Here is a 27,986-nt window from a genome sequence, read left to right on the forward strand (position 1 = left end):
ACAGAGGAAATCTTCTATAACATTTGTTTTGTATTAAATTCATTTTATCAATAAAATTACATTATAATAATTTGACATCAACACAAGTTACTCATCCCCCCCCCCAATTTCCTTGCTAGTGTAGTGTATCATTTTTTCCCCTTCCCCCCTCCCTTCCCTTTCCCCTTTCCTCCTTTCTTCATCTTCTTCTTCTTCAACCTCATCTCTTGCTTCGCCTTCTGTTTCCGAACTTTCAGAATCTGCTCGGCAGACTTTCTCTCCTTCTTGAACTTTGACTTTTTGCTGCGTCTGCTCGCGTCGTTCTCGCCCTCTTGACCTTGGGTGTGCCCTATTGCAAAAGAAAGATCACAGAATAGATATGAAAAGAAATTGTTCATTTAATTTAGTTATCATGTTATGTCAAAATTACAAAATAATCAGGTGAGAAAACGTTGTCACTACATTGTTGGGTAAAGAGCTTTGAACACGTTCAGTGGATATTGGGCTATATAAGTGCTGTAGGTTATTTCTAGGTCTAGTTAACTTCAACTATAGGGAATGAGAATAGTGGAAGAGTAGCGTCCCTTGATTGGACGTCACCGGCAGAAAAGTTATTAGAGAGAGAACGTCATGTTGGTTGTTCGCATGCGTCTTTCGTCCTCGCTTCCGTCCAATCAAGGGACGCTACTCTTCCGCTAATCTCATTCCCTATACAGGGCCTATTCAATAAAATTTCAAAATAAATAAAGTAAAATTTCCTTAATTCATCCTCACGAAACATTCTATCTTGAGTCTTGGGGGGGGGGGGGGGGGGGGGACAAAAAACAAAAACAAAAAATACCAAGAATTTATATAGCACAATATCCACTAAACATGCTCAAAGCACTTTACAAGGGGTTCCTAGCCAACAGCAACATTTACGATGTAGGACAAGACATGATGCCTGTAAGGCGATATTACATTTTTTTCCAGACAGAGATAACACTGTTAACGTCCAGGTTTTCATTTTCTTCTCATGTCCGTCTCTCAATCTCTCAATTTTTTATCCATGTCATTTTTCAACCTGGACAAAAAATGATTAAAGCAAAATCCTTCTTGTTATTCTTGGAACTCCTAAATGTCGACGCCTTCTTGATTCAAAAGGCCAGGAAACGATCTTCTTACAAATAAAACGAGTCAATCCGAGCCATAAGGCTCATGGAGCCACAGTTTATCTCATTGTCTATAGCGGTTAAAAGGCAATAGCAATTCCTTGCTGCTTGCTACCCTTTGAATAGAACTCTTGTCTATCGCAAAGTACTTTCCACCAGATTGAACAGACCCAGCTACTCAGACGTTTACCAGTTCCTTCGTCTTGGTGGTGGATTCTCTTCCAACTGAACGATTTCCATTTATGTGGCTATGTGGTCTTGTGGTATGACACTTACTTTCGGATCGGAAGGTCCTGGATTCGAGCCTCGCTCGACACATAGTTGAGCCCTTGGAAAAGGCTCTTTACTCACATTCTCTCACCGTACTCGGGTGTAAAATGAGAATCTGGCTGTTAACAGCGTTGTCTCTGTCCGATAGGTTTGTAATATTGCCAAACAGGCGTCATGTCTCGTCATAAAAGTTAAGTGTTGCTGTTGGCCAGGAACCCCTTGTAAAATGCTTTGAGCACGTTTAGTGGATATTGCCCTATATAAAAGCTCAAGTTGTTTTTTACAAATAAATCCCAGACTTACAATTTCGTCCTTTGAAGCCGATCACTTTAAATCCTTTCTTTCCTTTCTTCTTTCCACTGCTGTTATCGTTGTCGTCATCATCATTGCCATCATTGTCACCAGTAAAGTCTGTGTTGTTTCTGCTCTTCCAGTTGGCATAAGTAAAAATAACGGTTAAGGAAAAATTTGTGTGACATATTCAGTCGAAAGGTGAATATATTGGATTTGCAATATTTTTCATTTTCTGAAAGAATATTCTCCCCAGAGCATTTTAATCTTTATATGAAGTAAATTGGGTGATTTTTATGAAGTTATGGTCGGATGTATGGGAAAGGTATCCAGCAACTTTTCTCAAATTTCATACTTTTTCAACTTTTTTCCAGGACCTTCCAATATGAAACCGAGTGTCTTACCACAGACCATATATAGCAAAGGAAAAGAAAAAAAAAAAAAGAATTTAGATCTAAAAAAGTATTTGGGACAGTGCCAGTCCACGAAGGCTGATTTTAGGGATGTTTTTTTTTTTTTTGCTTCTATTTTTCTTTCTTGCTTTGTCCGGCACCGTTTCATACACACTTTGTCAGATCTTTGTCTTACACCAGTGCCTGCTCCCTACTTTCTCAAAGTGACGAATGTAAGACACAGTTTAGACAAAGCAGATAGGAAAGAAAAATAGTAATATCCATCAGCACCAACTCTCCTTGTTTTTTCAAGTAAAATAGAAAAAATAATATTAATAAAATAAATAAAATGATAATAATATAATAATATTTATAATATAATAAATAATATAATAATATAATAATAATATAATAATAATAATATAATATAATATAAATAATATAATAATGATAATAATAATAATAATAATAATAATAATGATAATAATAATAATATAATAATAATAATAATAATAATAATAATATGATAATAATAATAATGATAATAATAATAATGATAATAATAATAATAATAATAATAATAATAATAATAATAATAATAATAATAATAATATAATAATAATAATATAATAAAAATAATAATAATAATAATAATAATAATAATAATATGATAATAATAATAATATAATAATAATAATAATAATAATAATAATAATAATATAATAATAATATAATAATAATAATAATAATAATAATAATAATAATGATAATAATAATAATAATAATATAATAATAATAATTAATATAATAATAATAATAATAATAATATAATTAATAAATAATAATAATATAATGATAATAATAATAATGATAATAATATATAATGATAATAATAATAATAATTAATAATGATGATAATGATAATAATAATAATGATAATAATAATAATCATAATAATAATAATGATAATAATAATAATAATAATAATAATAATAATAGTAATAGTAATAATAATAATAATAATAATAATAATAATAATAATAATAATAATAATAGTAATAATAATAATAATAGTAATAATAATAATAATGATAATAATAATAATAATAATAATAATAATAATAATGATAATAATAATAATGATAATAATAATGATAATAATAATAATAATAATGATAATAATAATAATAATAATAATAATGATAATAATGATAATAATAATAATGTTTTTTTTTTTTTTTTTTTTTTTTTTTTTGTTTGTTGCTTTAGGTCTCTTCCAACACAATTGAGGTTATATGAGAGACCGCTGAAACAAAAAAAACAAGCAATAGATATCATAAGCTAAATTATAAATAACCAAGAACAAACAGGCAGAAGATTTACAGGAAAAAAAATATCCCCTGTCAAAAATACAATCACAAACCAAAGAAGCAGGATAGGCTAGTAAAGAGAAGAAGAAACGACATCACTATCGGATCGTACACCCATGTGAACATCATAGGTATATGGTTCAAGGGTGATGCTCCCATCCAACCACCCGCTAATAATAATGATAATAATAATAATAATAATAATAATAATAATAATAATAGTAATAATAATAATATTTTAATCATGATTACGATTCCATGTAATCAATACTATTGACCACCACACAAAAGGATATGCATTGGATTTGTAAGAGGCAGAGATCCAAACTCCACTCTCTGTCTTGATCATCGTCTTCCTCTTCGTTTCCTCCGACGTGTCCGTCACAAATTTCTTCTTTTGTCTATCCCTGAAATGGACCAAAAAAAAAAGTTTTTAAATCACAACTACAGTAGAATCCCAATAAAGACACCCCCCCCCCTCCCCATCCAGCCACCCAAAAAGAAAAACACACCAAACCACCCCCCCCCCCCCCCCCCAAAAAAAAAAAAAAAAAAAAAAAAAACACCAGACAATTCCTTTCATGAAGAATAGAAAGAAAAATATAGAGTCTCTAACATGTATGATAAAATTCAAGATTTCACAAATTATCCCTGGCCAATTTACGAGTCAGAGATCCCAAATCTTTGGATTCAACGAGAGAAATTCAATTCAGTACCAAATACAAACATCAATAAATAATAACAAGTACAATTATTATGCTTCGGCTTTAAAAAATAAATAAATTAAAACTCAAGTCCAATGTAAATTTCCCCTCCTACCATTTCCGTCGTTTCTTTGGGGCCGAGTCCACGTCATCGTTGGTGAAATCCAAGACGGCCTCCTTGGCCTCTCTCTCAAAGTTACTCCCGATAGACAACCTGTGAAACAATGGAATCCTTTTGTAAATTGTGACAGTGCATGACATCATCAGTCGGGAGTTGAACATTTTGCATTTGCATTTTATTTTTTTTTCATTTTCTGAAAGCAATTGCTCCCCAGAGCATTTTAATTTTTATTTGAAGTAAATCGGGTGAATTTTCATGAAGTTATGGTCAGATGTATGGGAAAGGTATCCAGCAACTTTTCTCAAATTTCATACTTTTTCAACTTGACTAGCTGTAAAAAAAATATTTAGAAGTGAAATTAAGCTTTGACATTTCCCGAAGATGTACAAAAAGGGTTGATTTAATTAAATTTTTGACAAGAGCTCATTTTTTGATAAAAATTGACCTTCTAACTAAACTTGGCAATATCTCAGTTCAAACCTTTTCACCATCCGACTGTTTATGTCATTCACTGTATCATATACTCTAGATTTAGAGCCTTTTTTTGTTCCTTGTTTTAATTTGCTAGTCAAAAAAATCATAATCCTGGGATATGCAAATGCAAGGGTCCTTTTCATACACATCAAGTTCTTCCCCCCCTCTCCATATTGCCAAATCGGGACTAATGTAGTATCTTCTGTTTGTTAATGGTATCAGTTTATTTTTTGGTTCCATTTACCATTTTTTCCCACTTTCATGTATGTTGTCATCAAATTGTGTGATTTATTGGCGAAAGCCTAAGATTGAATAAACTTTGAAACTTTGTTATTTTGTTTGACCTACTTTCCCAACGATTCGACCACCAGCCAATCCAATCCAAACCTCACCCTTTCTCCGAGGCGTAATCCGACGGTAGATATTGGATAAAATTTTCCTTGTCCTTCACTTCTCCCACGTCTTCCTGTTTCCTTTTCTTTGACTCCCTCATGTATTTCTTTTTGGTTGTCACCACTTGGTTAAACACAGCCTGGTTAGTGGATACGGATAATAAATGTGACAATCAAAAGGATAAGATTTGGTTGATAAACAGAAAGTGAGTTACTTGAAATGTTTGGTTAGAATAGGGTTTATGGAAAAAGTTGGTCATAGCATACAAACAATATCCAACACTGCCTATGACCAGTTGCTAACTGATTGGAGTGGAGTAATAAAATAATAAAAATTGAAATTATTTCTAACCTAAAAGATACAAAAGATGGTCATCGTTGTAGAAACAAATATATATATATATATATATATTATATATATATATATATATATAAATATATATATAAGTAATAAATAAATATAAATATATAAGCTAAACATATTCTATTATTGTGAACTGACACAAACAAATGCGTAAAATCTTTTATTTCATTTACTTGAAAAAAAAAGAAAAAAAAAACAACCCAAAAAACAAAAAAAACAAACAAAACCAGTAAGCAAAAAAGAAAGAACAGAAAATTTTTTTTTAAAAAGTAACTACTTGAGATGTGTTTTGTTTTATATAAAACTACTTTTAAGCAGATGTGTAGCTCTGTACAAATATGTGTTTAAACATATTCTAAAGTCCTTGTGTTGGTAAAGTTTAAATTTGAAGAAAGAATTCGGAATCTGATCACATTTGGCAACTCAAAAAATCTGGGTATACCAAACATGGTTTTTTAAGGAAGGCCTGAATTTAAAAAAAATTTTAAAAATATAGAAGAAGAAGAAGAAGTAAAAGAATGAGTAGTAACGAAAAAATAGGAGGAAAGAAAGAAAGAAAGAAAGAAAAAAAGAAAAAAAAGAAGAAAAGAATGAATAATAGAAAGAAAGAAAGTGACAAAGAAAAAAGAAACGTTGTAGAAGAGGAATATGATATAAACATTTTCTCACACTGATCTCATCGTCATCTGCCAGTGCGACCTCTGAACTTTTATGACCGGATGAAAAACCAGACAAGACATTCTGGGACGTGACCAACGATGATGAAAACGACGACGCCTTCACCCTGGCCTCTTCCTCCTCTTCTCTCTCCCTCTTTTTCCTCCTCTCCTCATTCTTGTTGATAATCCCATCATGCATCTCCCTCTTTGCTTTCATCACCTCGAAACTAGTCTTCTTGCTGGTTGAATTGATTTCAAAGATTGTCTGGGGAGGGAAAGAAGAAGGGTTTTGAGTCTGAAACATTCTGTGTTTGGTATTTTGTTCTTCTCTAAAAACTGATAAATTCATTTTTCTATATTATTTTTGAACAGTCCTACTTCTAGAGGCTTAGTATCACATTTATAAAAGGCTTTTAAAATAGAAGAAAGTAAAAAAAAAAAAATTTTAACTTACGGATTTTGGTTTATAGGATTTTAAGGCATTTATCATGGACAGCCTGGCTCCCTGCTCTTCTAACGTGGAAAGCTCTGGGGGGAAAAAGTTTTAAAAATTCATATAGGAATAAATTAACTTGAAATGAGATAGATCCACAAACATTTAAAAAGACGCCATTGATAAATTCATCACCCAATAATCTAAAGGATGAAAAAAAAAAATAGAAAGAAAGAAATTGAAAGAATTCATTTTTTAAAATGATATAATATAAACTTTTGCATTCAAATTGTTTACCAATCTTCTTCACAGCTGTAAAAGTAAGGGTTATCTAGGAGGAGAATAAAATTCTAATGCCAAACATCAAAGGAAGCAAGCAAAATGAAATGAATAATTCCAAAGCTGTTGATTCCGAGAACAGCATGGCATTGCTATATGGCCTTTGATTTCAATAACCCCTGCCATGTTGTGTGACCTTGAACAAGATCCTTTGTCCAAGCTCACGTTGCGGTGCTGCACTGTGGCCAAAGCTAGGATGTTCCAGTCTTCACTTAGAATAGACCCTAAAAACATGTAATTAATTTAATTCGTTTTGTTCTTTTATTTTTTCTTTTTTTTTTTCCGACCATATGTTGAATAGTTCAGGGTGGCCAATTCAGGAGGCAAAAAGTTTACTGAACTTTTACACGAACACATCGACCGATTCCTTTCGGAGTTCTGAACTCCAGTAAAAAGACACAATTATGAACTTACTTTTTTTCCCATTCAGAAGGTGATACTGAGGTCTTTTAACAAACTGAATACCGTAATATATGGAAAATTGGAAACCTTGATAGTTTTAGTTTGTTCAATCAAAAAGTCTCTTTTTTTTTTAAACCTCAGGAATGAGAGACATTCAATGTTTGTCACCACTTTGCCAGTGTAGTTTTATCTTCTTATATATACATACAACAATAAACATGGGCATAGGGATATTAACCTTAATAATAATAATAATAATAATAATAATAATAATAATAATAATAATAATAATAATAATAATAATAATAATAATAAAAAAGTCTCTTCTTATTGGATATCATCATCACCATTATCATCATCTGCATCAACATAATAATAAAAACCACACAATCAACATCACCATCATCTGCATGTAACTGCGTATTCAATTATGGATGGCATTTATAATGCGTCGTCAATCGCCACAGACAGCAGGTTGTTCCTGGCACTGAGGTACTTACGGAAGATGGGATGGATGCCAAGTTTGATGCCGTCCATCGCAAGTTGTTTTATTCTACGGACAGACTCGTTGGCTGGGGCGGGTCGAGATACCAGGTATTTCTTGTAGGCATTGGCACAACTCTTCTCAAGGCCAATCTGGCAGGAAAAAGTACAAATAAAGATTTTATAGACACTTTTTGTCCTGCACTGTATGTAAAAACGTTTTTTTAAAAATGTCAAACATAAAATTAGACAGACTCTCTATCAAAAAAAAGTACAAGTAGAAATACATTGAATTATTGAAAAATAGTTGATAATAAAATCAAATTCCCTTTATTCATCCCATAGGGGGAAATTCGTCTCTAGGGTCTATTCCAAGGGATGACTGGAATAACCAAGGTGTCAGCTACAGTGCAGCGCCGCAAAGTGAGCAAGAGCGTGGTGACCTGCTTAAGGCCACACAGGTATTCCAACTCTGTACCTTTCCGATACGAACTAAAGACTGCACTGCCCCATATCTGTTCTTTCATTCAGTTGGAAAAAAAGAATAAGAGGAAAGAAAAAAAATAATTGTTTTTTTCTTTTCTTTATCAAAACATTACGATGAAGAGTTTGGTGTCCAATTTCAGCAAACCCAATGCAATTATCTACACTGTTGTATCTAAACTCCTACTCAATCGAAAACAAAAAACTTTCCAAATACAATCAAGCCGCTTGAATAATTAGGATGATAAAATTTAAAAAATTTTCACCACAATATTTTCATTTTTTATCTTTCAAAATCTTGGTTAAAATTGAGAGTCTGGCCCTCTGAAAACTGTTAAGACAAAATCCGTAAAATAATTAAATCATTGCTAGGTCTGTTGTTGTCACCATCAAGGTCATAACCGCCATATCTTCATGATATTTGTTTTGTCTCCACCAAACTTTTCTTTTTAACAAGACTGATTTAATAAAAGATGCTGATGTGGTTTTGTCACTGTTGCCACACAAAAAAACCTAAAAGTTTTAAGAATCTCCTATGATGGTGAGCAGGTTTGTAACAAAAGGGTTGTGGACATAACGATAGCAATGACAGATTGCAGTCTTACCAGTTCGGTGGAGTCTGAGATGATTTGTCTGACAACGGCATCCTTGTCGTCTAGAATACTCTGTGGAACTTCTCCAAGCGTGCCGTCTTCATCTGGAACCGTCCAATCAAATCAAATCAAATCCAATCAAATCAACGATAAGCCAAATCATGAACCGTTTATTACAAATCTTTTCCTTGCATCTGCTCAGAAAATGTTTTAACATCTTAGAGTACACAACACTCATCCCCTTTAGGGTCAAATTGTTCAATCTGTAAGAAACTGCTGTCTGTTGTCCATATCGACTAAAAGTGAAAGACACCAAATTAAATATCTTTTCTATTTTCCAGTGTCAGGCGTTTTAATTATGAAAATGCTCAATAACACTCCTATGAATGTATTTATTCATTTGTCTACTTATTTATTTATTTATTTATACCATCATGTAATTTTGTATTCCTTTTACACCAGTAGATTTATTGCTATATTTTTACTTATTCTCATATATATGTCCATAACCTATCTAATAAGTCTATTAATGATATTCACCCCAATTTTATTTTTATTCTAAACACGATACACATTTTACCTTTTTTTGTTTTCTAATCAATGTTTTGTGATATGGTTGCAAATATTTATTGGATTTTTATTATCAAGAGTTAAAAGTTTACTGAACTTTTACACGGACACATCGACCGACCACTGAACCGTGTATTCACAGAAAATTGGCAACCTTGTATTATGTACGTACGTCTGATGATCTTGTGCACTATGCAAAGAGTTATGGAATCTTCCCTGTAATATTTTTTGGTAAGATTTCATGTAATTTGACAGGCTTGCTGATTTTAGCCAGTTTGACTGACAATTTAAGGTCTATCACTAGAACTAACCAAAAAAATCCATAACTTGTCATGTGAGTAGAGGGCGTCCAGAACGGGTTTGTCTTTACTTCAAACTAAAAATGTGACCTTTACTTTAAAATTAACTCTTTCAGTGCTGAGGCTATATTCACATTTCCGTCACAAAATGGCTGACACCTGATTGAGGCAGCATGAAAATGACAAGCTAAGACAAAGTGACATTCAAATTCGTCCCAAAATCTCAAATATATTACCCCCCTAGGGCCAATTGAATACTCTGATGAAAGAAATGATACCATTGGTTCAATTTAAAGTACTTTTGTAGAAAGTAGGATTGGATTACACTATTGTTTTTGCCTTTCAAGACCGACGGCACTGTGCAGCCATTGGTCAGTAGAACAGATTCTGCTCTGGCTACACAGTGCGGCCAATGGCACTGAATGAGTTAAAGTGTGACATTAACCTAAATTTCCGGCTATGTTGTCCTGAGAGCAAAGATACGATTGTGACAATGAAATTACCTTCTGCGTGTTTTCCCAGAATCACTGGTTTAAGGGGACGACCAAGGAACACGTGTAAATCCACTACGTGTGCCATTTCATCGTTACACAGCAACGAATACGCCACACCACTACGGCCAGCACGGGCCACACGACCTGAATAGGAATACCAAACAAAAAGAATGACAAATTAACACGTGTCATGCTATTTGGAGATACCACAAGTAAAATGTATAGTTTAGAAAATATCATGTTCATTCCTCCAATACCCATCCATCACTTGGTAAACCTAATTCTTGTTTGTTTTAAAGGGTTTTACGGTGCTAGCAACACATTTAGGTCATATCAGTGCCAGTAAAAAGGAAGAAAATGGGATAGTAAAAACATTCTTGATGTTCAATCAAAAGGACTTGAGGAAAAAGTATTGTTTTTGTGTTTAAGTCTCATCCGGACACAAGCACAAAATGCAACTAAGAGGAATACATTCAAATACTACATTATACATTCAAAATAACAAAGATAACAATACATAACAGAGAGATGATTTACAAGGAAAAAATATCATCTACCAAAATAATAACTATGAATTTGACTTTCCCTCCCAGCTAGGACTCCGGCCAGGGCCAGGACAAAACCAAGTAATCTCATTCTAAGACAAAGACAGAAAGCATGTTGGAAAACAGACATAAGGGGATAGAAGACAGTATGTACCTCCCTGCCCACTATGGGAGGTCAGGAACCCCACCCAGGAGGAAAAAGTAAGACAAAGGGGAATGGTTCAAATTGGTAACAGATTTAGATTCCAAGAGCACACTATCAGTGTAAGTTTGAGATCACCTAAAAGTCTCACCCAGACACCAGCATAAGATCCCACTAAGAGGAACAATTGTTTCTTTAGTTTGTTTTTAAGGATTTTACGGCACTTGCAACACATTTAGGTCATATCAGCGCCAGTAAAAAGGAAGAAAATGGGATAGTAAAAAGTTCTAGAATTACAATTAAAGCACCCAAGAGACAGTAACACAGGGGAACTGGGAACAAACAGGAATCAGATGTAGATTCCAAGAGCATACCACCAGTGTTCTTAGTTTGAGATCACCTATAAGTCTCATTCGGACACAAGCACAAAGTCCAACAAAGAGGAATACACTCAAATATATTCAAATAACAAATATAATAATAATATATAACAGAGAGATGATTTACAAATATCACAGAGACGCCAACTTTAAATTTGGCTCGCAGGAGTTTCAGACACCACTCGTAGGAATTTCAATGCCGAAAGAGGAATTTCCGCACACAAGAAAAAGGAATTGGAATGGTATTTTGCATTGTGTTTACATATTGTATAGTTCTAAATAGATAACTGATTAGAATTGTATTATGATACATAAACACGTTGCCAAATACAATCCCAAAGTTTCCTTATTTCAAATGAAGTAAAGCGCCAAAACCTAATGGTAGAGATTGTAGTACTTGGTGGGAGTGGGAATGAAGTGGTGCTGATGGTTATTGTAGTAGTGGTAGTAATGATGAAGATGTGATAGTGGTTGTTGTTGTAGTAGTTGTGGTCGTGATGATAATGATGTGGTGGTGGTTGTAGTAGTGGTGGTAGTGATGTTGATGTGGTGGTGATGGTGGTTGTAGTACAAATGGTAGTGATGATAATGTGGTAGTGGTGGTTGTAGTAGTAGTGGTAGTGATGCTGATGTGGTGGTGGTGGTTGTAGTAGTAGTAGCAGTAGTGATGATGTGGTGGTGATTCTAATAGTAGTGGTCGTGATGATGAATGGTGCTGGTGGTTGTAGTAGTAGTGGTAGTGATGATGATGTTGTAGTGGTAGTTGTAGTAGTGTTAGTGGTAGTGATGATGTGGTGGTGATTGTAATACTAGTGGTCGTGATGATGAATGGTGCTGGTGGTTGTAGTAGTAGTGGTAGTGATGATGATGTTGTATGTTGTAGTGGTAGTTGTAGTAGTGGTAGTGATGATGTGATAGTGGTGGTTGTAGTAGTAGTGGTAGTGATGATGATGTGGTGATGGTGGTTGTAGTAGTAGTGGTAGTGATGATGATGTGGTGGTGGTGGTTGTAGTAGCAGTGGTAATGATGATGCAGTGGTGGTGGTTATAGTAGTAGTAGTGGTAGTGATGATGATGTGATAGTGGTGGTTGTAGTAGTAGTGGTAGTTGCAGTGATGATGATGATGATGTGGTGGTGGTTGTAGTAGTAGTGGTAGTGATGATGTGGTGGTGGTGGTGATTGTAATAGGAGTGATAGTTGTAGTGATGATGTGGTGGTGGTGGTTGTAGTAGTAGTGGTAGTGATGATGTTGATGTTGTAGTGGTGGTTGTAGTAGTAGTAGTGGTAGTGATGATGATGTGGTGATGGTGGTTGTAGTAGTAGTGGTAGTGATGATGATGTGGTGCTGGTGGTTGTAGTAGTAGTGGTAGTGATTATAATGATGTTGTAGTGGTGGTTGTAGTAGTAGTATTAGTAGTGGTAGTGATGATGATGTGGTGGTGGTGGTTGTAGTAGCAGTGGTAGTGATGACGATGTGGCGGTGGTGGTGGTAGTTGTAGTAGTAGCAGTGGTGGTAGTGATGAAGATTAGGTGGTGGTGGTGGTGCTTGCAGCAGTAGTGGTAGTGATAATGATGTGGTGGTGGTTGTAGTAGTGGTGGTGGTAGTGATGATGATGTGGTTGTGATGATGGTTGTAGTACAAATGGTAGTGATGATGAACTGGTAGTGGTGGTTGTAGTAGTAGTAGCAGTAGTGATGATGTGGTGGTGGTAGTAGTAGTAGTGGTAATGATGATGTGGTGGTGGTGGTTGTAGTAGTAGTGGTTGATGATGTGGTGGTGGTGGTGGTTGTAGTTGTAGTGGTAATGATGATGCAGTGGTGGTGGTTATAGTAGTAGTAGTGGTAGTGATGATGGTGGTGGTTGTAGTAGTAGTGGTAGTGATGATGATGTGATAGTGGTGGTTGTAGTAGTAGTGGTAGTGATGATGATGTGGTGGTGGTGGTTGTAATAGTGATGGTAGTTGTGGTAGTGATGATGATGTGGTGGTGGTGATTGTAGTAGTTGTTGTGGTACTGATGATGATGTGGTGGTGGTGGTTGTAGTAGTAGTGGTAGTGATGATGATGTGGTGGTGGTGATTGCAGTAGTAGTGGTAGTGATGATGGTTGTAATACTAGTGGCAATGATGATGATGTGGTTGTTGGAAAAGGGGGGGGGGGGGGGGGGGGGGTATCCTTGGAACAAATTGACCTCACCGGAATTTGACGGAAGTTGCCCGGAGCCCGGAATGTTTTGCTCCAGACCGGAGTTTTTTCCGGTGAAACCGGAGTTTTGGCATCACTGAATATCATCTCCCAAAACAATAACTATGCATTTGATATTATTTGAGATTATATTGGGAACAAAAAATAAAAGCAACCCAAAAACAATCACCAAATATTGTTTAGGAGCAACAAAATTACAAATGCTTGCTTCTCGATATTTCTAGATATCTAACGAAGTAAGAACAGTGAATTAACCAACATCAAAATAAAAACTTTGAAACTTTTCTCCTCACCGACTCTATGTACAAACAGTTTTGGTTTGCCAGGGAAATTAAAGTTGATGACGTTATCCAGTAAAGGCACGTCGATTCCTCGGGCTGCCAGATCGGTGACAATCAAGATTTTACACTTCCCGACAGCAAATTTCGCTGCGTTGATTTTTCTGGCCGCCTGGTCCAGGGAGCTGTAGATGTAGGTGGCATTGAGACCTGCCTTCATCAGAAGCTGTGACAAAGAAAGAATGGGATACAGAGAAAACAAAAGTAAAACTTTTCCTATAAAACAAATATTTACTAAAATCTTCTTTCAGTAAAAATTATTGAATTGTTCAAGCTTTACCATGAGTTAAAATAAATAATAGCAATAATGATAATAATAATAATAATAATAATAATAATAATAATAATAATAATAATAATAATAATAATAATAATAATAATAATAATAATAATAATAATAATAATAAAAAATACTAATTTTATAGATCAGTCATCGAACATGTGTTGTCTTTTTGCATATCAGTCAAGGGGGGAGTCTAAAAATAAAAAACAATTCTCATGACTCTGACGGGCAAAGGTGCCAACCAACCTCGACCATATAAAAAGATTTATCATATTTTCCCAAATATTTAGGCTGGTTTTCTCATATTTTCTTCCCATAAAAGTCATACTTTCAACACCAGCAACTATCCTAATTCCAATACTTAATATTCACTGAATTTATGGAGACATTTTTTTGGACAGAGACAACGCTGTTAACGGCCAGGTACTCATTTTACACCTGAGTATGGTGAGAGAATGTGAGTAGAGAACTTTCTCCAAGGACTCAACTATGCGATGAGTGAGGCTCGAAACCCAGGACCTTCTGATCCGACAGTAATTGCCATACCACTAGACCACAAAACTGCCAATCTTACCAAATGTAAAAACTCGACATGATGCTTGGTCGCGGCAAACACGATCGTCTGCTCGTCGGGGTCGATGACTTGTTTCAACATGTACAACAACAAAGCCAGCTTCTCCGATTCCCGGCATTGGATGAACGTCAGCTGTGGAGAAATAAACATCATTTTACAAACGAAAAGTTAAAGAGTTTAACAGAGCTATCTAAGCATTGAGATCATGTTAGCATCTAAATAATAATAGTAGTGGTAATTAAATACGGGGGGGGGGGGGTGAAGTGGCTAGGTGTTTAAGTCATTGCACTGTGACCCAGAGGTCCCGTGTTCGAGCCCAGTTTCAAGCACTTTTGTATTTTTTTCCTTGGGCAAGATTATTAACCCCCAGTTTGCTCACTTCGGACAACATGGGAGACTGTTGACATCAGACATCTTGTTTGATGAATCATCTATATTCCTTCATGGAATGCCTAGACGACGAAATCGTATGATGTTGAGGTGGAAGGGTATTAAAAAAAAATTTTAAAAATACAATTGTAGATCTATTCACGACAGCTGATACCGATGGAATGTGAAGAACCCGATTTTGAAATATTAAAGCTACATTAATTCAAAGCAATCTGTCTTCAATCATGAATTGAAGCACTAAATAATAGCAATAACACGTCTGGCACAAACCGAGAAAGAACTGAAAATATGAAAGTGAGGTTATTCATCAGATTCACACATCACATGAGAGAGTTCCTGATCAACGGCAATCTTGAAAGCCACATTTGTCTGGAATCTATGTACGTTGTTCCAATGACTAAAATATAAAGATGCCTAAATTAAATGAGGCAATAAAATGTATAGTAAAATATAGGGAGTAAAAATCGATTTTTAGAACTGTTAGTCATTGGAGAAATTGGAAAAAATAATAATATAGGGTGTCAAAATGACTTTTATCAAAGATACAAAGTAATAATAATAATAATAATAATAATAATAATAATAATAATAATAATAATAATAATAATAATAGATCTTTATTGCCCATAAATATGGCAATTTGTCATTTAGTTACACATGTTATAACGAAACGACGTTTCGGCCATTTGCCTTCTTAAGGTAAACAATATGTTCTATTACATTTTTTTGTTCTTGTTTACCTGAAGAAGGTCAAGGTCAAAATGTTGTTTACTTTTGTTTGTATCTTTTATAAAAGTCATTTTTACTCCCTATATTATTATTTTGTCCAATTTCTCCAATGACTAACAGTTCTAAAAATCAAAGAGTTTCTCCAAAAATTTGATGAACAGCCTCGATGAAAATTTTGAATTTGTTCTCTCCTTCTCGTCACCCCCATCAACTGATTCCAGTCACATGAGAAAATCTAAAAAAATAAAAATAGTCCTTGAGGGCCATTTGACTTATGGAGCCAGAGTTTAATCCAGGTTTCTTTACCATGAAACAGACAATAGCATTTGTTTACTGCCCTTTGGATAGGACGCTAATCCATCACAAAGTACTTTCCACAAGATCGAACAATCCCAGCTACTCAATCAATGCTGAATGGACATGGTATCCGAAAAAAAAATCTCGACTTCACCCAAGGTTGATCTAGCTCCCTTTCCTTGTGAAGCCAGTGCTCTACCATCTGAGCTATCTAAAAAGTAAGCACACACACAAAAAAATAAAAAATTCTCAAAACCTTGAGGTTTTCGCTGAGTTTGCTATCCACGTCCAGCCTGACCAGGACAGGATCGGACAGACCGGCCTTGGCAAATTCCACCAGGGACTTGGGGAGGGTGGCCGAAAACAGCAGGGTCTGGCGGGCCTCGGGTAGACGGTTCAGGAATTCTTGTAGCTGGTCCTGGAACCCCATCTCATACAGCCTGGACGCAGGGAAGGAAAACAATTTATATGCTTTAGTGGAGTTTACAGATTTGTCAAATTGAAAACTTCAAATTTAGTAATTTTAATGTCAATTTTTAGTAATTTGACAAGGAAATTCGTAATTTCTGAAATTGTATATGAACAACCACAATATTATTATTATTATTATCATCATTATTATAGTAGTAGTAATAGTAGTAGTAGTTATCATTATTATTATTTTTATTATCATACTTAGAATTAAAAATTTGTAATTTTTCATAAAATTTCGTATTTGGCCATGAAATTTGTCAAAAATTCGTAAAATTACGAAAAATTCGTAAGATTCGGCATGTATGCTTTTAGAAACAGAATTCTGGGAAAAACCCTCGGCCGTCTTCATGAGTTTTAACCCTCTCCTTACCACCTACTGGAAAATCGTCACATTTGTTATGATGCAACCGTCACTTTTCTCATACAGATTTCATTTCTGTTTGCTATATCTATAAAAACTTGACATTCTGTAATAGAGCTCATATTGTCGAACAATATTATGTATAGAATGTGCTTGTTGTTTTTCTGTTTGAGTTAGAAATGTCTGTTTTTGTGTTGGGTGGGTGTGAAGTTTTTGTGAAAATTCTGAAAATGGCTGGTAAGGAGAGTCTTAAGTGAAGTATTCATGTTTTTATTGTTTCCTGAAGAAAGGTTTTGAGCCTGAAATGTTCCGTGTTTGATATTGAGTTCTTTTTTAAGCCGTTATTTTCATTTCTGTTTATTACTAGACGCTATTGTTGATATGATGGTTTTTGTGGAACAATAAATTACAAAAATGATCATCTTTGTATCTAAAGACCCCCCCCCCCCCTCTCCCTAGTTCAATTCTATATTGATAATTAAAATTTTTGTGTCCAAAAATATATAAATTTCCATTCCACAGATTGTTTCTCCTGTGCAATCATTAATATTGATTTATTTTGTGTCAAAACAAAATTCACAACAATACCGATGAGTTTCTTGGAGGTACTTTGACCTTGAATATCCACTAAACCCGCCTTCAGTGATTTACAAGGCATTCATGGCCAGCAGCAACACTTAACATACAGGACGAGACATGAAGCCTGTTAGACGATATCACGACGAGACAACCAGGTACTCATTTTACACCTGAGTGCTGTGAGAAAGGGTGAGTAAAGAGTCTTTTCCAAGGATTCAACTATGCGCTGCTCAGAACCAGACTCAAACCTTGGACCTTCTTGACCTACCACTAAACCACATAGCTGCCCAGTCAAATTTGAATATAATGGAATGTATGTATGTAAAAGCACAAGAGCCAACTTGTGTGTTAGCTTTAGATGATATCCTTCCAGTGGGTGTGTTGAACCCGAGACATAAAGAAGTCAGGGAGGGAGGCTCTAGTTAGACTAAGGTTTGAACCGACTTTTTGGGGTGTCGTGGATAGCTCATACGGTAGAATCACGATCTCCCGGGCTAGGTGGAGTTGTCGTACGAGTAAGGTCGCTGGTCCAGCCCCCCATTGCCACTGCAAAGTTTTTATTTTCTGTTGTCTTCTGGCACGTTCCTACTCACTTAATTTCTTGTTACCTTCTAGTGCAACAACTAAAATGTCCAGACAGAAGTAAAATCAACGTTTTCTTACCGATCAGCTTCATCAAAAACGACGTATTCCACCGAGGTCAGCTTGAGCTCCATTTCCACCAAGATGTGAAGGAACCGTCCAGGGGTGGCAATCACGCTGGATGGGAAATAGATTTAGAAATTAATTCATTATCGCAATTTGGGGGTCGTGGCAGCTCAGTTGGTAGAGCACTTGTTTTGCATGCAAAGGGCCCGAGGTCGATTCTGGACACAGTCGAGATCTTTTTCTGACTCCCCTGTAGTAATTGGGTAGCTGGGTCTGTTAGATCTGATGGAAAGTACTTTGTGATAGACTAGTGTCCTATCCAAAGGGTGGCAATCACTTGCTATTTAGTTTCATGCTGTAGAAACTGGTATAAACTCGGCTCTATGGGCCCAATGGCTGTGAAGGACGACTATTATGACAACTTTATGGGAGTGCAGGCGCAGGTCAAAGTGAATTCTAAATTTGCTGCTAGAAGTCAATAGCTTAAAAAAATAAACAATTGAACAAGGATTATATGAGCTTTAAAAAAAAATAAAAGATAGAAAGAAAGAAAAACTTAACATGGAACGTTTTGGGTAGAATTACCTTTTGACTTTTATCACATTGTTTATCCTGACAAACCCTGATAAAATTTCTTCTCCTGTCTGTCTGGATCCTGAAGCCAACGTAAAACATTTACATTTTCATCGTTTTTGTTGTTGGCTTAACCCTCTCGTGTTCAGATTCTTTTTGGGGGAGCAGATAATGAGTTCCCTATATGGCCATGTCAATCATGTAGACATCCTTTGATGATATAAGCCTACTCTTTGATATCTGTAGTCGCCTTTTCGTTTTCTACGGTCACTCATGGCTAAACTCCGCCCAGAAACGATTTCATAGGTCCGTCCATCACCAAATTTCAAACTTTTGTTCTCGTGAGTTCATAAGTTTTTTGACCGAAGAACGATTGGCTACTGAGCATCTTGACCCTTCAACGATTGGTCGTTCTGGCAGCTCACGTGTCAATAGCCGTCAACAATGAATTGAATCATCGTCGATGCAGTGGAAGACGGCCATGGAATAGTTGCGTCACATCATCACGTTGTTGAATAAATTATCCAGGCATGGTCGATAGGTAAAAAAACCAAATTATGTTCTAGTTACATTTGAAACAAACAAAGTATATCACTGATCTCGTCTCTTTGAGATATAAAGAATGATATAAAAATCAAGAAAATCGGCCGATAAATAAAAAAGTTGCTAAAAAAAGCTAAAATAAACAAAAGCAATTTTTAAAATCAAATTTGTTCGTAAAACAGTTGGTTTTCAACCGATTTTTATGAAACAAAGACCAATATACTTCTTTTTTCAAGCTGATTTCAGCAATGTGACTTTCAAATTCCTCAGAATTATTTTTTTTACTTTTAGATTTTAGCTTTTAGGCCTACTCCATAAGGTGTTATATTCCTTGCATAACAATAGCGTAATACATCGACGGGGAGAAGCGTCTTTGTTTCGGCCAGCTGGATAGATAGCCTGTGATTGGTCGAAGACTTTGAGATGCTTGATTCACAATTCTACACGAATGGACCCCGGCGGTCTATCAAAGAGGTGTAACAAATTTATTTACCGACTATTTTTCTTGGTGCTAAAATTACAAAGTAATAATTTCGCATCAGAAAAAATAACTCTGAAGTTCCTATCTCTTTATTACAATAAAATTGATACCTCGAATGACAAAATCAACCCACAAATAAGGGAGTTATAAATTATTCATAATATTTTTAAAAGTTTACAATAATTGTCTTCAAAGTCATTTTTCATCACCAAAGTCGTAATTTTTTACCGATTTTTACCAAACAAAGTGCAATGTCAATGATTCTTACCCGCAAATAAAATAGGATTTAAATCGCAATTTCTGAAACATATTTTCTTTTCTGTCGGCAAATTTATAAAAATCAAAGCTGAAAACACCCTGCGACCTGTCATTTCCTTCAAAACGATTGGATTTTACTTACTGAGGCCAGTCTTGACTACCCCGCCCATGAATATTATGCCGTTGTTGGTTTTTGTCGGGTTGAATCTTAAAGAGTTAAGACGTGTTTTCAGCCAAAAATATTAAAATGGTCTAAAGAGCTGTTTTGGCTACAAATGGTTAGATGCTTATGCTGAGTTTTTTCACTTTTTTCTTCAGTATCTTTTATATATATTCATTTCAGGGATATTTTGGCCAGAGAGACTCACATTTCTCAACTAAACTTACTCACATGTCAGGGTTTTCATGCAAGGCGGCAAACTGGTCGTCCATCCTGATAAAAAAAAAAAGGTAAGAAATAAATAAAATGAGAAAATAGAACAGTTCCCAAAAAGTTCATATGTGACCCATCATCTCGAAACGGTATTATGTCGGAACGAACCAAATGCTTAAAAGCCGAATTAAATGTTAAACTGGTCAAAAATATAAATTGTAGGCATTAGCACCTTAAAATGGTATCCATTCTCCTCAATAAATCGTATCAACTCAACACAAGTCGGATATTTCTGGCTATAAATTCAATTTTCAACAGCTTAATAATCCTGACTTAATACCGTTTCGAGGCGAAGGGTCACATATATTAAAAAAAAAGAGAGAGATAATAGTGTTTAATTTAATGAAAATAGGAAAAAGTTAAACCAAAAGCAAGAGGTTCCTACATGAGTCAAAAACAATAATAATAATCATCATCATAACAATACTAACCAATGCAATGAATAAAATAACTTACTTGCCACCACCTAAAACCACAGCTGCCTTTAAGTCTGTAAACTTGCCAAGCTACAAAATAAACAAATACAAAAGTAATGTTTTGAAAATTAATAAATAAGAAAACAGTTGAAGCCAGTAATAGGAAAACAGATTTATTGAAAGAGTGAAAATGGAGAGGCTTCGTATGGGAACAAAACACACAATGGACGTTTCGGGTACAAACCCTTCCTTCGTCAGCACAAGGGTTTGTACCCGAAACGTCCATTGTCTGTTTTGTTCCCATACGAAGCCTCTCCATTTTCACTCTTTCGTTAGTATTTTACGACCACCGGCTTCAGGCAGCCCTTACCGTTTTCTACTTTACCAGATTTATTGGAACAACTGCTAACTTGGAACAAACGGTAGGTGACAGAATTTTTGATACATAATTTCTACTCGTCAATAGTAAAAGGAATACATAGCGGTTAATAGGAAAGATTTCAGATCATTAGAACGATGTTAGAATTTTTCTCTTTTTTATTTTCCAAGAAATGAAACAAAGTAAATATCCCAATTGAGATTTAACAACAATGGAAACATTCTGTGTCTTCAAATGAACAGTTTGATTTTTATACGGTAGTATGTTATACCTTATACTTATACACGCCTTTGACCATCTTGGAGAACAATTAACTAATGAGAGCTTGCATAATGTAAATAGTACACAAAGTTATTTCTGCTTACCTTTTCACGAACTCAATATAAAATAAAACAAACAGAAAAAAAACTATTTGCACAAGAAATGATTTTGCTTTTGAGCTTCAAATTATTTTCTTTTCCTTGTTGTTTATCCACCATAACATACAAGTATAAGCTCGGTTTTGAAAAAAAAAAAAAATAGAAAGAAAGAAAGAAATTTAACAAAACGTTTTACAATACCAAGTGGCTAATGCTTTAAGTGTTCAATCCTTAGTTTTGTAAAAAATATTTTTCACAATATCAAGAGACGTTATTCCAAGGCAATCTCTAGATTTGTCTGGAACCAAATCCGGAAACTTGAAATAAACTATTAATCATGCCAATATTTCATTCGTTCCTCAAATTAACTTAATGTATTTGTCTTGTAATGAAAATCAATGCAAACTTTACCTTGAGTCCCAATGATCTATGATCTATCCCTAGTCACCTCTTTGGCAAACTTTACCTTGAGTCCCAATGATCTATCCCTACTCACCTCCTTGGCAAACTTGAGTGTCTGCAATGCCAATTCCCTAGTCGGTGACATGATGACGGCCCTCACACCACTAGAGTTATGGGCCTTGAGGCGTTCAAACATCGGCACCAGGAAAGCAGCTGTTTTCCCACTTCCTGTCCTGGCCATGGCGACGACGTCTTTATGCTCTAGAATGATGGGAATAGTCTGGGGGAGAACAAGCAAAAGTTATCATGAGGTGTGTGGGGGGGGGGGGGGGTTGTGCCAGCTTACACAAAATATGTTTAATTTGAAAAAAAAACATGCATTAACCCATATTGTATGACTAACATGAAATATGAAATGCTTAAGAATTGATTAATGAAAGTTATTATTATATTAATTATTATTACTATACTTAATATTATGATTATTATTATTATTATCATTATTTACTATTGTTACAATTGTTTTCTGTTGTCACACAAGCCCATAAATTCGACTACACAATCACAACAACAATCACACATAAACAGTTCGAAGTTCACAGAGAATCACAAATAAACAGAATGAAATAAATCGGTTTTGAGATGAAGACATGACAGACTTTCACTTTCACATTGTCAGGTTTTTTGGTGGTAACGAATTCTATACAATTGGTCGTATATCCAGTCTTAACCAAATAACAAAAGTTCATCACTTTTCCACTAAATTAAGATATTTATACACATCCCAAACTGGAAGAAAAAAAGAAATATCAAAATTTGGCCAAACCTGTCTCCCAAATTCTGTACAAGTGAAAAAAACCAAAGTCCTTAGAGCCATTAATTGGGCACAGAAATCCAGGGTTTATACTGGTTTCTATAGCATGAAATAGACTATAGCAATTGCTTGATGTCCATTGGATAGGAGGCTAATCTAATGCTAAGTACTTTCTACAAGAGCTAACAGACCTAGCTACCCTATCGCTGATGAATGGACAGGGAGATAAGAAACAAATCTCGACAGCAGCTAGAATTGATCTCAGCCCCAAAATATTCGGGGAAATCTTGAAAACTCAATCAGCAGCAAGAAATATGACACTTTGGTTAAATTCATTAAAAAAAAATTTTTTTTTAAAAGAATACAATTTCACGAGGAACAGTAATCCAAAATTTCACACTTCAGATCGTTATGCCTTTAAGATGACTTTTCAACACATGCTGTACTCCGGCATAATACCAAACTGAAATGGGAGGTCACATATATTTGACTGTAAACAAACGTACTTCCAACAATTATTTTTTTTTCTTTTTTCATTTTTGAAAATATCAAATTGACAAATTCGGGAACAGCAGTCCTGCCAACTGAAAATTTCAAAACAAGTAACCAACACAATATTCATCAGTAATAAATGGTAACATTTCAGTAATAATAACTTAACCATTCAAAAATGTTACATTATGTAAAATCAACTTAGTTGTTGACGGCCACCATTACGAGTTAATGATCGACATTGTCATCATGGGTGGGAAACTGAGTGGAAGCGTTTATAACTTAAAGGAAATTTTAAGAGAATTTTCCGTCAATAAAGAAAATTTTTTTTTAACGATTTTCTATAACACTGCGACTAAATCGCTGTGAAAACAAATTCCGTCATTGTCATAAAATTTTGATAAAAATTACAGACGATCTGTAACAGTAGGCAGGTGTGGAGCAGGCACTGTATGTGAAATAGTGAGCAAGAAAGAAAAATGCAAGAAAAAAACCCCCTAAAATTCAGACAGCCTCGACTTGGGATCGAACACCAGACATTCTGATTACCAGCCAGATGTGCTACCCGATAGTCGGGACAATTTAATGCCAATATTCTTCATAAGGGTACGCATCTCTGCTGTGAACCCTAGCTAAACACAAATATCATAAGCACTTTTTCAGATCAATCATTTTAAAGATAATCATCATTGTTCTAACATCTGGTTCTTAAACATTCAGATTGTCAAATAACAAGATGTACTGTTTTATATATATCTAACGTAGGGCCTTATCTATACTAATAATACCATTTATTTTTTCCTATCAGTCAATCTATAAAATATTGATCAATGACAAGGCATGTGACTATGGCAATGAAATGGAATAAAAATCAAATCTCATAGAATACAAACCTTTCTTTGAATAGGTGTTGGTATTTTGATTAATGACAAGGCATGTGACTATGACAATGAAATGAGAATATAAATCAAATCTCATACAATACAAACCTTTCTTTGAATAGGTGTTGGTATTTTGTATCCTCTCCTCAAGACTCCCTTTAAGACCCCGAATGAAAGACCTGCACAGGATACACACCAGGTTACAGAAAATGATTTGCAAAGAAAATGAAAATAAAACATGCCAGAATCATTGAAAACAATCAAAACACACATGGAGATCTCAGAATTTCCCTTTATCATTATTATTATATAATGAAACTACGGGGGGGGGGGGGGGGGCAAATTAAAGAAAACTAAAAGAATAAATAGTTCAAAATCTAAAATAAAAAGATATTATAGATATCTAAAAGTTTAAACTTTTCTTTTATCATTTCAAGAATATTTTTCTTCTTTCTACTTGATTTGTTTTGAAGATAGGGAGAGAGAAACTGACCAGATACAACTTAAATATAATCCAAAAAGGACGGTGGTATCAGCCTTTAGATATTAGAAGAGAACAACTTGTAGAACAAATAAATTCAGTATTGCCAAGGTAGATTCAAACTCAAACAACAACATTCCATTATTCGTTTGCCTCCTTCAAAAGTAAAAGTGATTTTCCACATTAAAAAAAATATGTAGAGATAGCTAACAAAATAACTATATAATCAAAAGCTCCCACTCCAACCAGAACGGTACAAGCAATAAAATCATTTTTTTAAAAAAAAGCTTATATTAAAGCCCAACTCCTCCCCTGCTCTTGTGACAAACAGAGACTAACCACAATCCCGTTATTTGGTGGGAATAGTCATGTGATCTGAACACATGACAAATTTTATAACAGAATTTGCAATGCGTTATTTTTCATTTTTCTCTCTCGATCACCTTTGTTTGATATCCAGTTTTAGAAAGCTCAAATTCAAAAGTCAAAATTACCCATTGATTGAAATCCTCCAGACTTTTTCTTCTTGTTTTTCTGAATGTTTAGATCTCTGGTTCTTTTCACTTCATCACCAGAGTCATCGTCATTATCATCTTTGGTTGGACGCTGGTAACAAATTAAGACTCATTAATTTAATATTCCAAGTCATATAATTCTAACACAATGTAATTTGTAACGGTTACTTCTTGGTCCAATATTCTATAAACATGAACAGCTTGATGATCTTTGTGTGTATGTGGCCTTGAGTTCAACAAAAAGAAAACGCAGTATATTTATGCTTTTATTATTACTATTAACATTATTCATGGTGGTAATTGAAATTCATAGCTTGAGGGAAAAAAGAATCTTTTTAACCAAGGGCTCATGAAGACTTAGGGGACTTACTTTCAAGGGACATAATCCACTACAACAAAAAAAATTTGAAAATGTGAAGCAAAATAAGTCATTCTATTCTAATCATTTTGGGCTCATTTAAATTTAAATAGTGGCAGGTAAAACTTGGGAATTTCGAACCATGGATAAAATCATTAACAAGGTCTTTATAAATACAAAGCCATTTCAATATACGTCTACCTCGGACTTTAGAAGGATTTTTGTCTCTAATTCCTGATTATATCTTGACATCGTGTAAAGTTGTTAGAAAAGCTTTCCTTACTTTATACCAGTACCAGTTACTTTGACTGACTTTATACCAGTACCAGTTACTTTGACTGACTTTATACCAGTACCAGTTACTTTGACTGACTTTATACCAGTACCAGTTACTTTGACTGACTTTATACCAGTACCAGTTACTTTGACTGACTTTATACCAGTACCAGTTACTTTGACTGACTTTATACCAGTACCAGTTACTTTGACTGGCTTTATACCAGTACCAGTTACTTTGACTGACTTTATACCAGTACCAGTTACTTTGACTGACTTTATACCAGTACCAGTTACTTTGACTGACTTTATACCAGTACCAGTTACTTTGACTGACTTTATACCAGTACCAGTTACTTTGACTGACTTTATACCAGTACCAGTTACTTTGACTGACTTTATACCAGTACCAGTTACTTTGACTGACTTTATACCAGTACCAGTTACTTTGACTGACTTTTGCTCCTTTTTGAATGTTTTTTTAACTAGTTTCTATTTAATTTCTAATTCTAATGGATACTTCCAATTGATCAATGGTTTTGTCTTTCTCGTCAAACATAGCGGGTTTGGATTACCTGATACTGATGATAGTAACTATACTATACCCGGCCATTACTAATTCATTTGCATCAATTTTTATGGAAGTGTCAAAAATTAAAATAAATTGAAATTAAAAACAAAACAATAATTCAATAATATAAAAACAAAACAAACAAAAAAACAAAAACATCTAAATTGCCACGGAAGACTGGGACTTAGGACACCCAGACTCGAGTCCGAATAGCCCCAGCCTTCTCTTCGAGATGTCTGCTGACTGCTGAAATCAAAATTTTACTCATCAGTAGGCACTTTGATAACTCCAGTCCAGTGGCCGCCGATAGGCTCACTGTAAGGTGAAACTCGTTTTTTGGAACTTTATTTTTGACCCTTTACCGTGTTGGTCACCATGGCGTTATCTGTGAACCTATGTGACTAATTTTGGTATCATTATAAAGGGCACAAAACAAGCTTTCCAACGGTGTATTTCATTCTCAATTCCTGATTGTATTTCTCAGAAAACTTATGTAATAAAAATTTATACATTTTTGAATTATAAGAACTTTATAAATTATGGATACATTTTAATTATACTTCATACATCGATAGACAATTAATTGAAGAGCATCTCTGCCAAATTTCATCAAAATTGATACACTCGCTCATTATTTTATTTTCCCGCCACCAACCCCACTTTTTGGGACAAAAACCTCATATTTTTTTCCATTTTCATTTATCCTTAATTTTTTCCATACTTTCCATACATGAAAATGATTTATATGAAAATAAAGCTTATTTTCTGACCTTTAAAATGATATCTAACACTTGACATTTATTTTTTAATTGAAACAAAATTACTGAAAACAATAAGTGGGCCATGTTGACTGCAAGACTCAAAATTTCCCGATCGCCGCGAGATGCTGGTTTTGAGGCAGCAGTGAGATCACAGATTCTCTCTGTAAAGTTGACAAAAAATTTCAGTAGAAAAATATAAATAACTCTGGAACCGTAGGTCGTAGAGAAACAAATAAGGTATCAAATTTTATGTTTTTTCAAGTCCCATCCCCCTGACTGAGTCAAATCAAGATATTTTGAGTTTGAAAATTTTATCAAAGTGCCTATCATCAGTCGCGAACCTCTTGAACTTTTAAAACATAATTACCTTTGGAGTATATTCCATCCGGTTTCCTTGTGATGTTAATTTTGGTTTTTTACTGCCATTTGTTTCCATTCGTTCTGTCGATGCCGAGTCTCTTTTCCTCTTTAAATTCGACATGTTCGGCCCCGTCGTCGTTGGCATGTTGATCTTCGACTTCTTATTTTTGTCAACATTTAGATCTGGTTTACTCGTAAATTCCTTCTTAAATTTCCTTTTCTTCCCTTTTTGTTTCGCCATTAACTTAAGTTAGTCCCAACACTCAACAACGAATATATATTATAATATTACAGAGTAAAATGAGACATCGTTATGATTCGTCTACATAAAATTTGTCAACAACATGCTACTTTCATTTTGCAGAAAACGGAAGCCATCGGCCTAAACAACCTCCAAATTAAGAAGACTTCGGTAGGGAAGGGCAC

General features: G+C 34.6%; 1 protein-coding gene across 1 annotated transcript; it reads right to left on the reverse strand.

Annotated features, from left to right (window-relative positions):
• Positions 1-7: 7 nt before the first annotated feature.
• On the reverse strand, positions 8-27,960 carry LOC144957239 (ATP-dependent RNA helicase DDX54-like). Its single transcript, XM_078888314.1, has 20 exons — positions 27,568-27,960; positions 25,214-25,325; positions 24,347-24,417; positions 22,146-22,331; positions 20,952-21,001; positions 20,454-20,495; positions 18,223-18,318; positions 16,402-16,585; positions 14,730-14,861; positions 13,828-14,038; positions 10,273-10,407; positions 8,913-9,004; positions 7,842-7,977; positions 6,622-6,695; positions 6,178-6,432; positions 5,145-5,284; positions 4,273-4,371; positions 3,750-3,860; positions 1,704-1,843; positions 8-328 (listed from the first exon to the last, which is right to left on the reverse strand). Exons 1-20 carry the CDS (start codon positions 27,799-27,801, stop codon positions 129-131), a joined length of 2,700 nt encoding a protein of 899 aa, XP_078744440.1. The 5' UTR covers positions 27,802-27,960; the 3' UTR covers positions 8-128.
• Between the last annotated feature and the right edge of the window lie 26 nt (positions 27,961-27,986).

Source organism: Berghia stephanieae, chromosome 11 (assembly GCF_034508935.2).
Source record: "Berghia stephanieae isolate SIO BIC M18660-M18661 chromosome 11, UCSD_Bste_1.3, whole genome shotgun sequence".
NCBI classification, from domain to species: Eukaryota; Metazoa; Mollusca; class Gastropoda; order Nudibranchia; family Aeolidiidae; genus Berghia; species Berghia stephanieae.

What these genes read in the sequence shown, in the direction of transcription:
- LOC144957239 (XM_078888314.1), bottom strand. Translation starts at nt 27,801, where the DNA reads ATGGCGAAACAAAAAGGGAAGAAAAGGAAATTTAAGAAGGAATTTACG. An exon ending in TGGAGGATTTCAATCAATGG is followed by an intron (nt 24,418 to 25,213) that starts GTAATTTTGACT and finishes TATCCTGTGCAG; the next exon opens with GTCTTTCATTCGGGGTCTTA. An exon ending in CGGCTTCAAAGGACGAAATT is followed by an intron (nt 329 to 1,703) that starts GTAAGTCTGGGA and finishes CTTTTGCAATAG; the next exon opens with GGCACACCCAAGGTCAAGAG.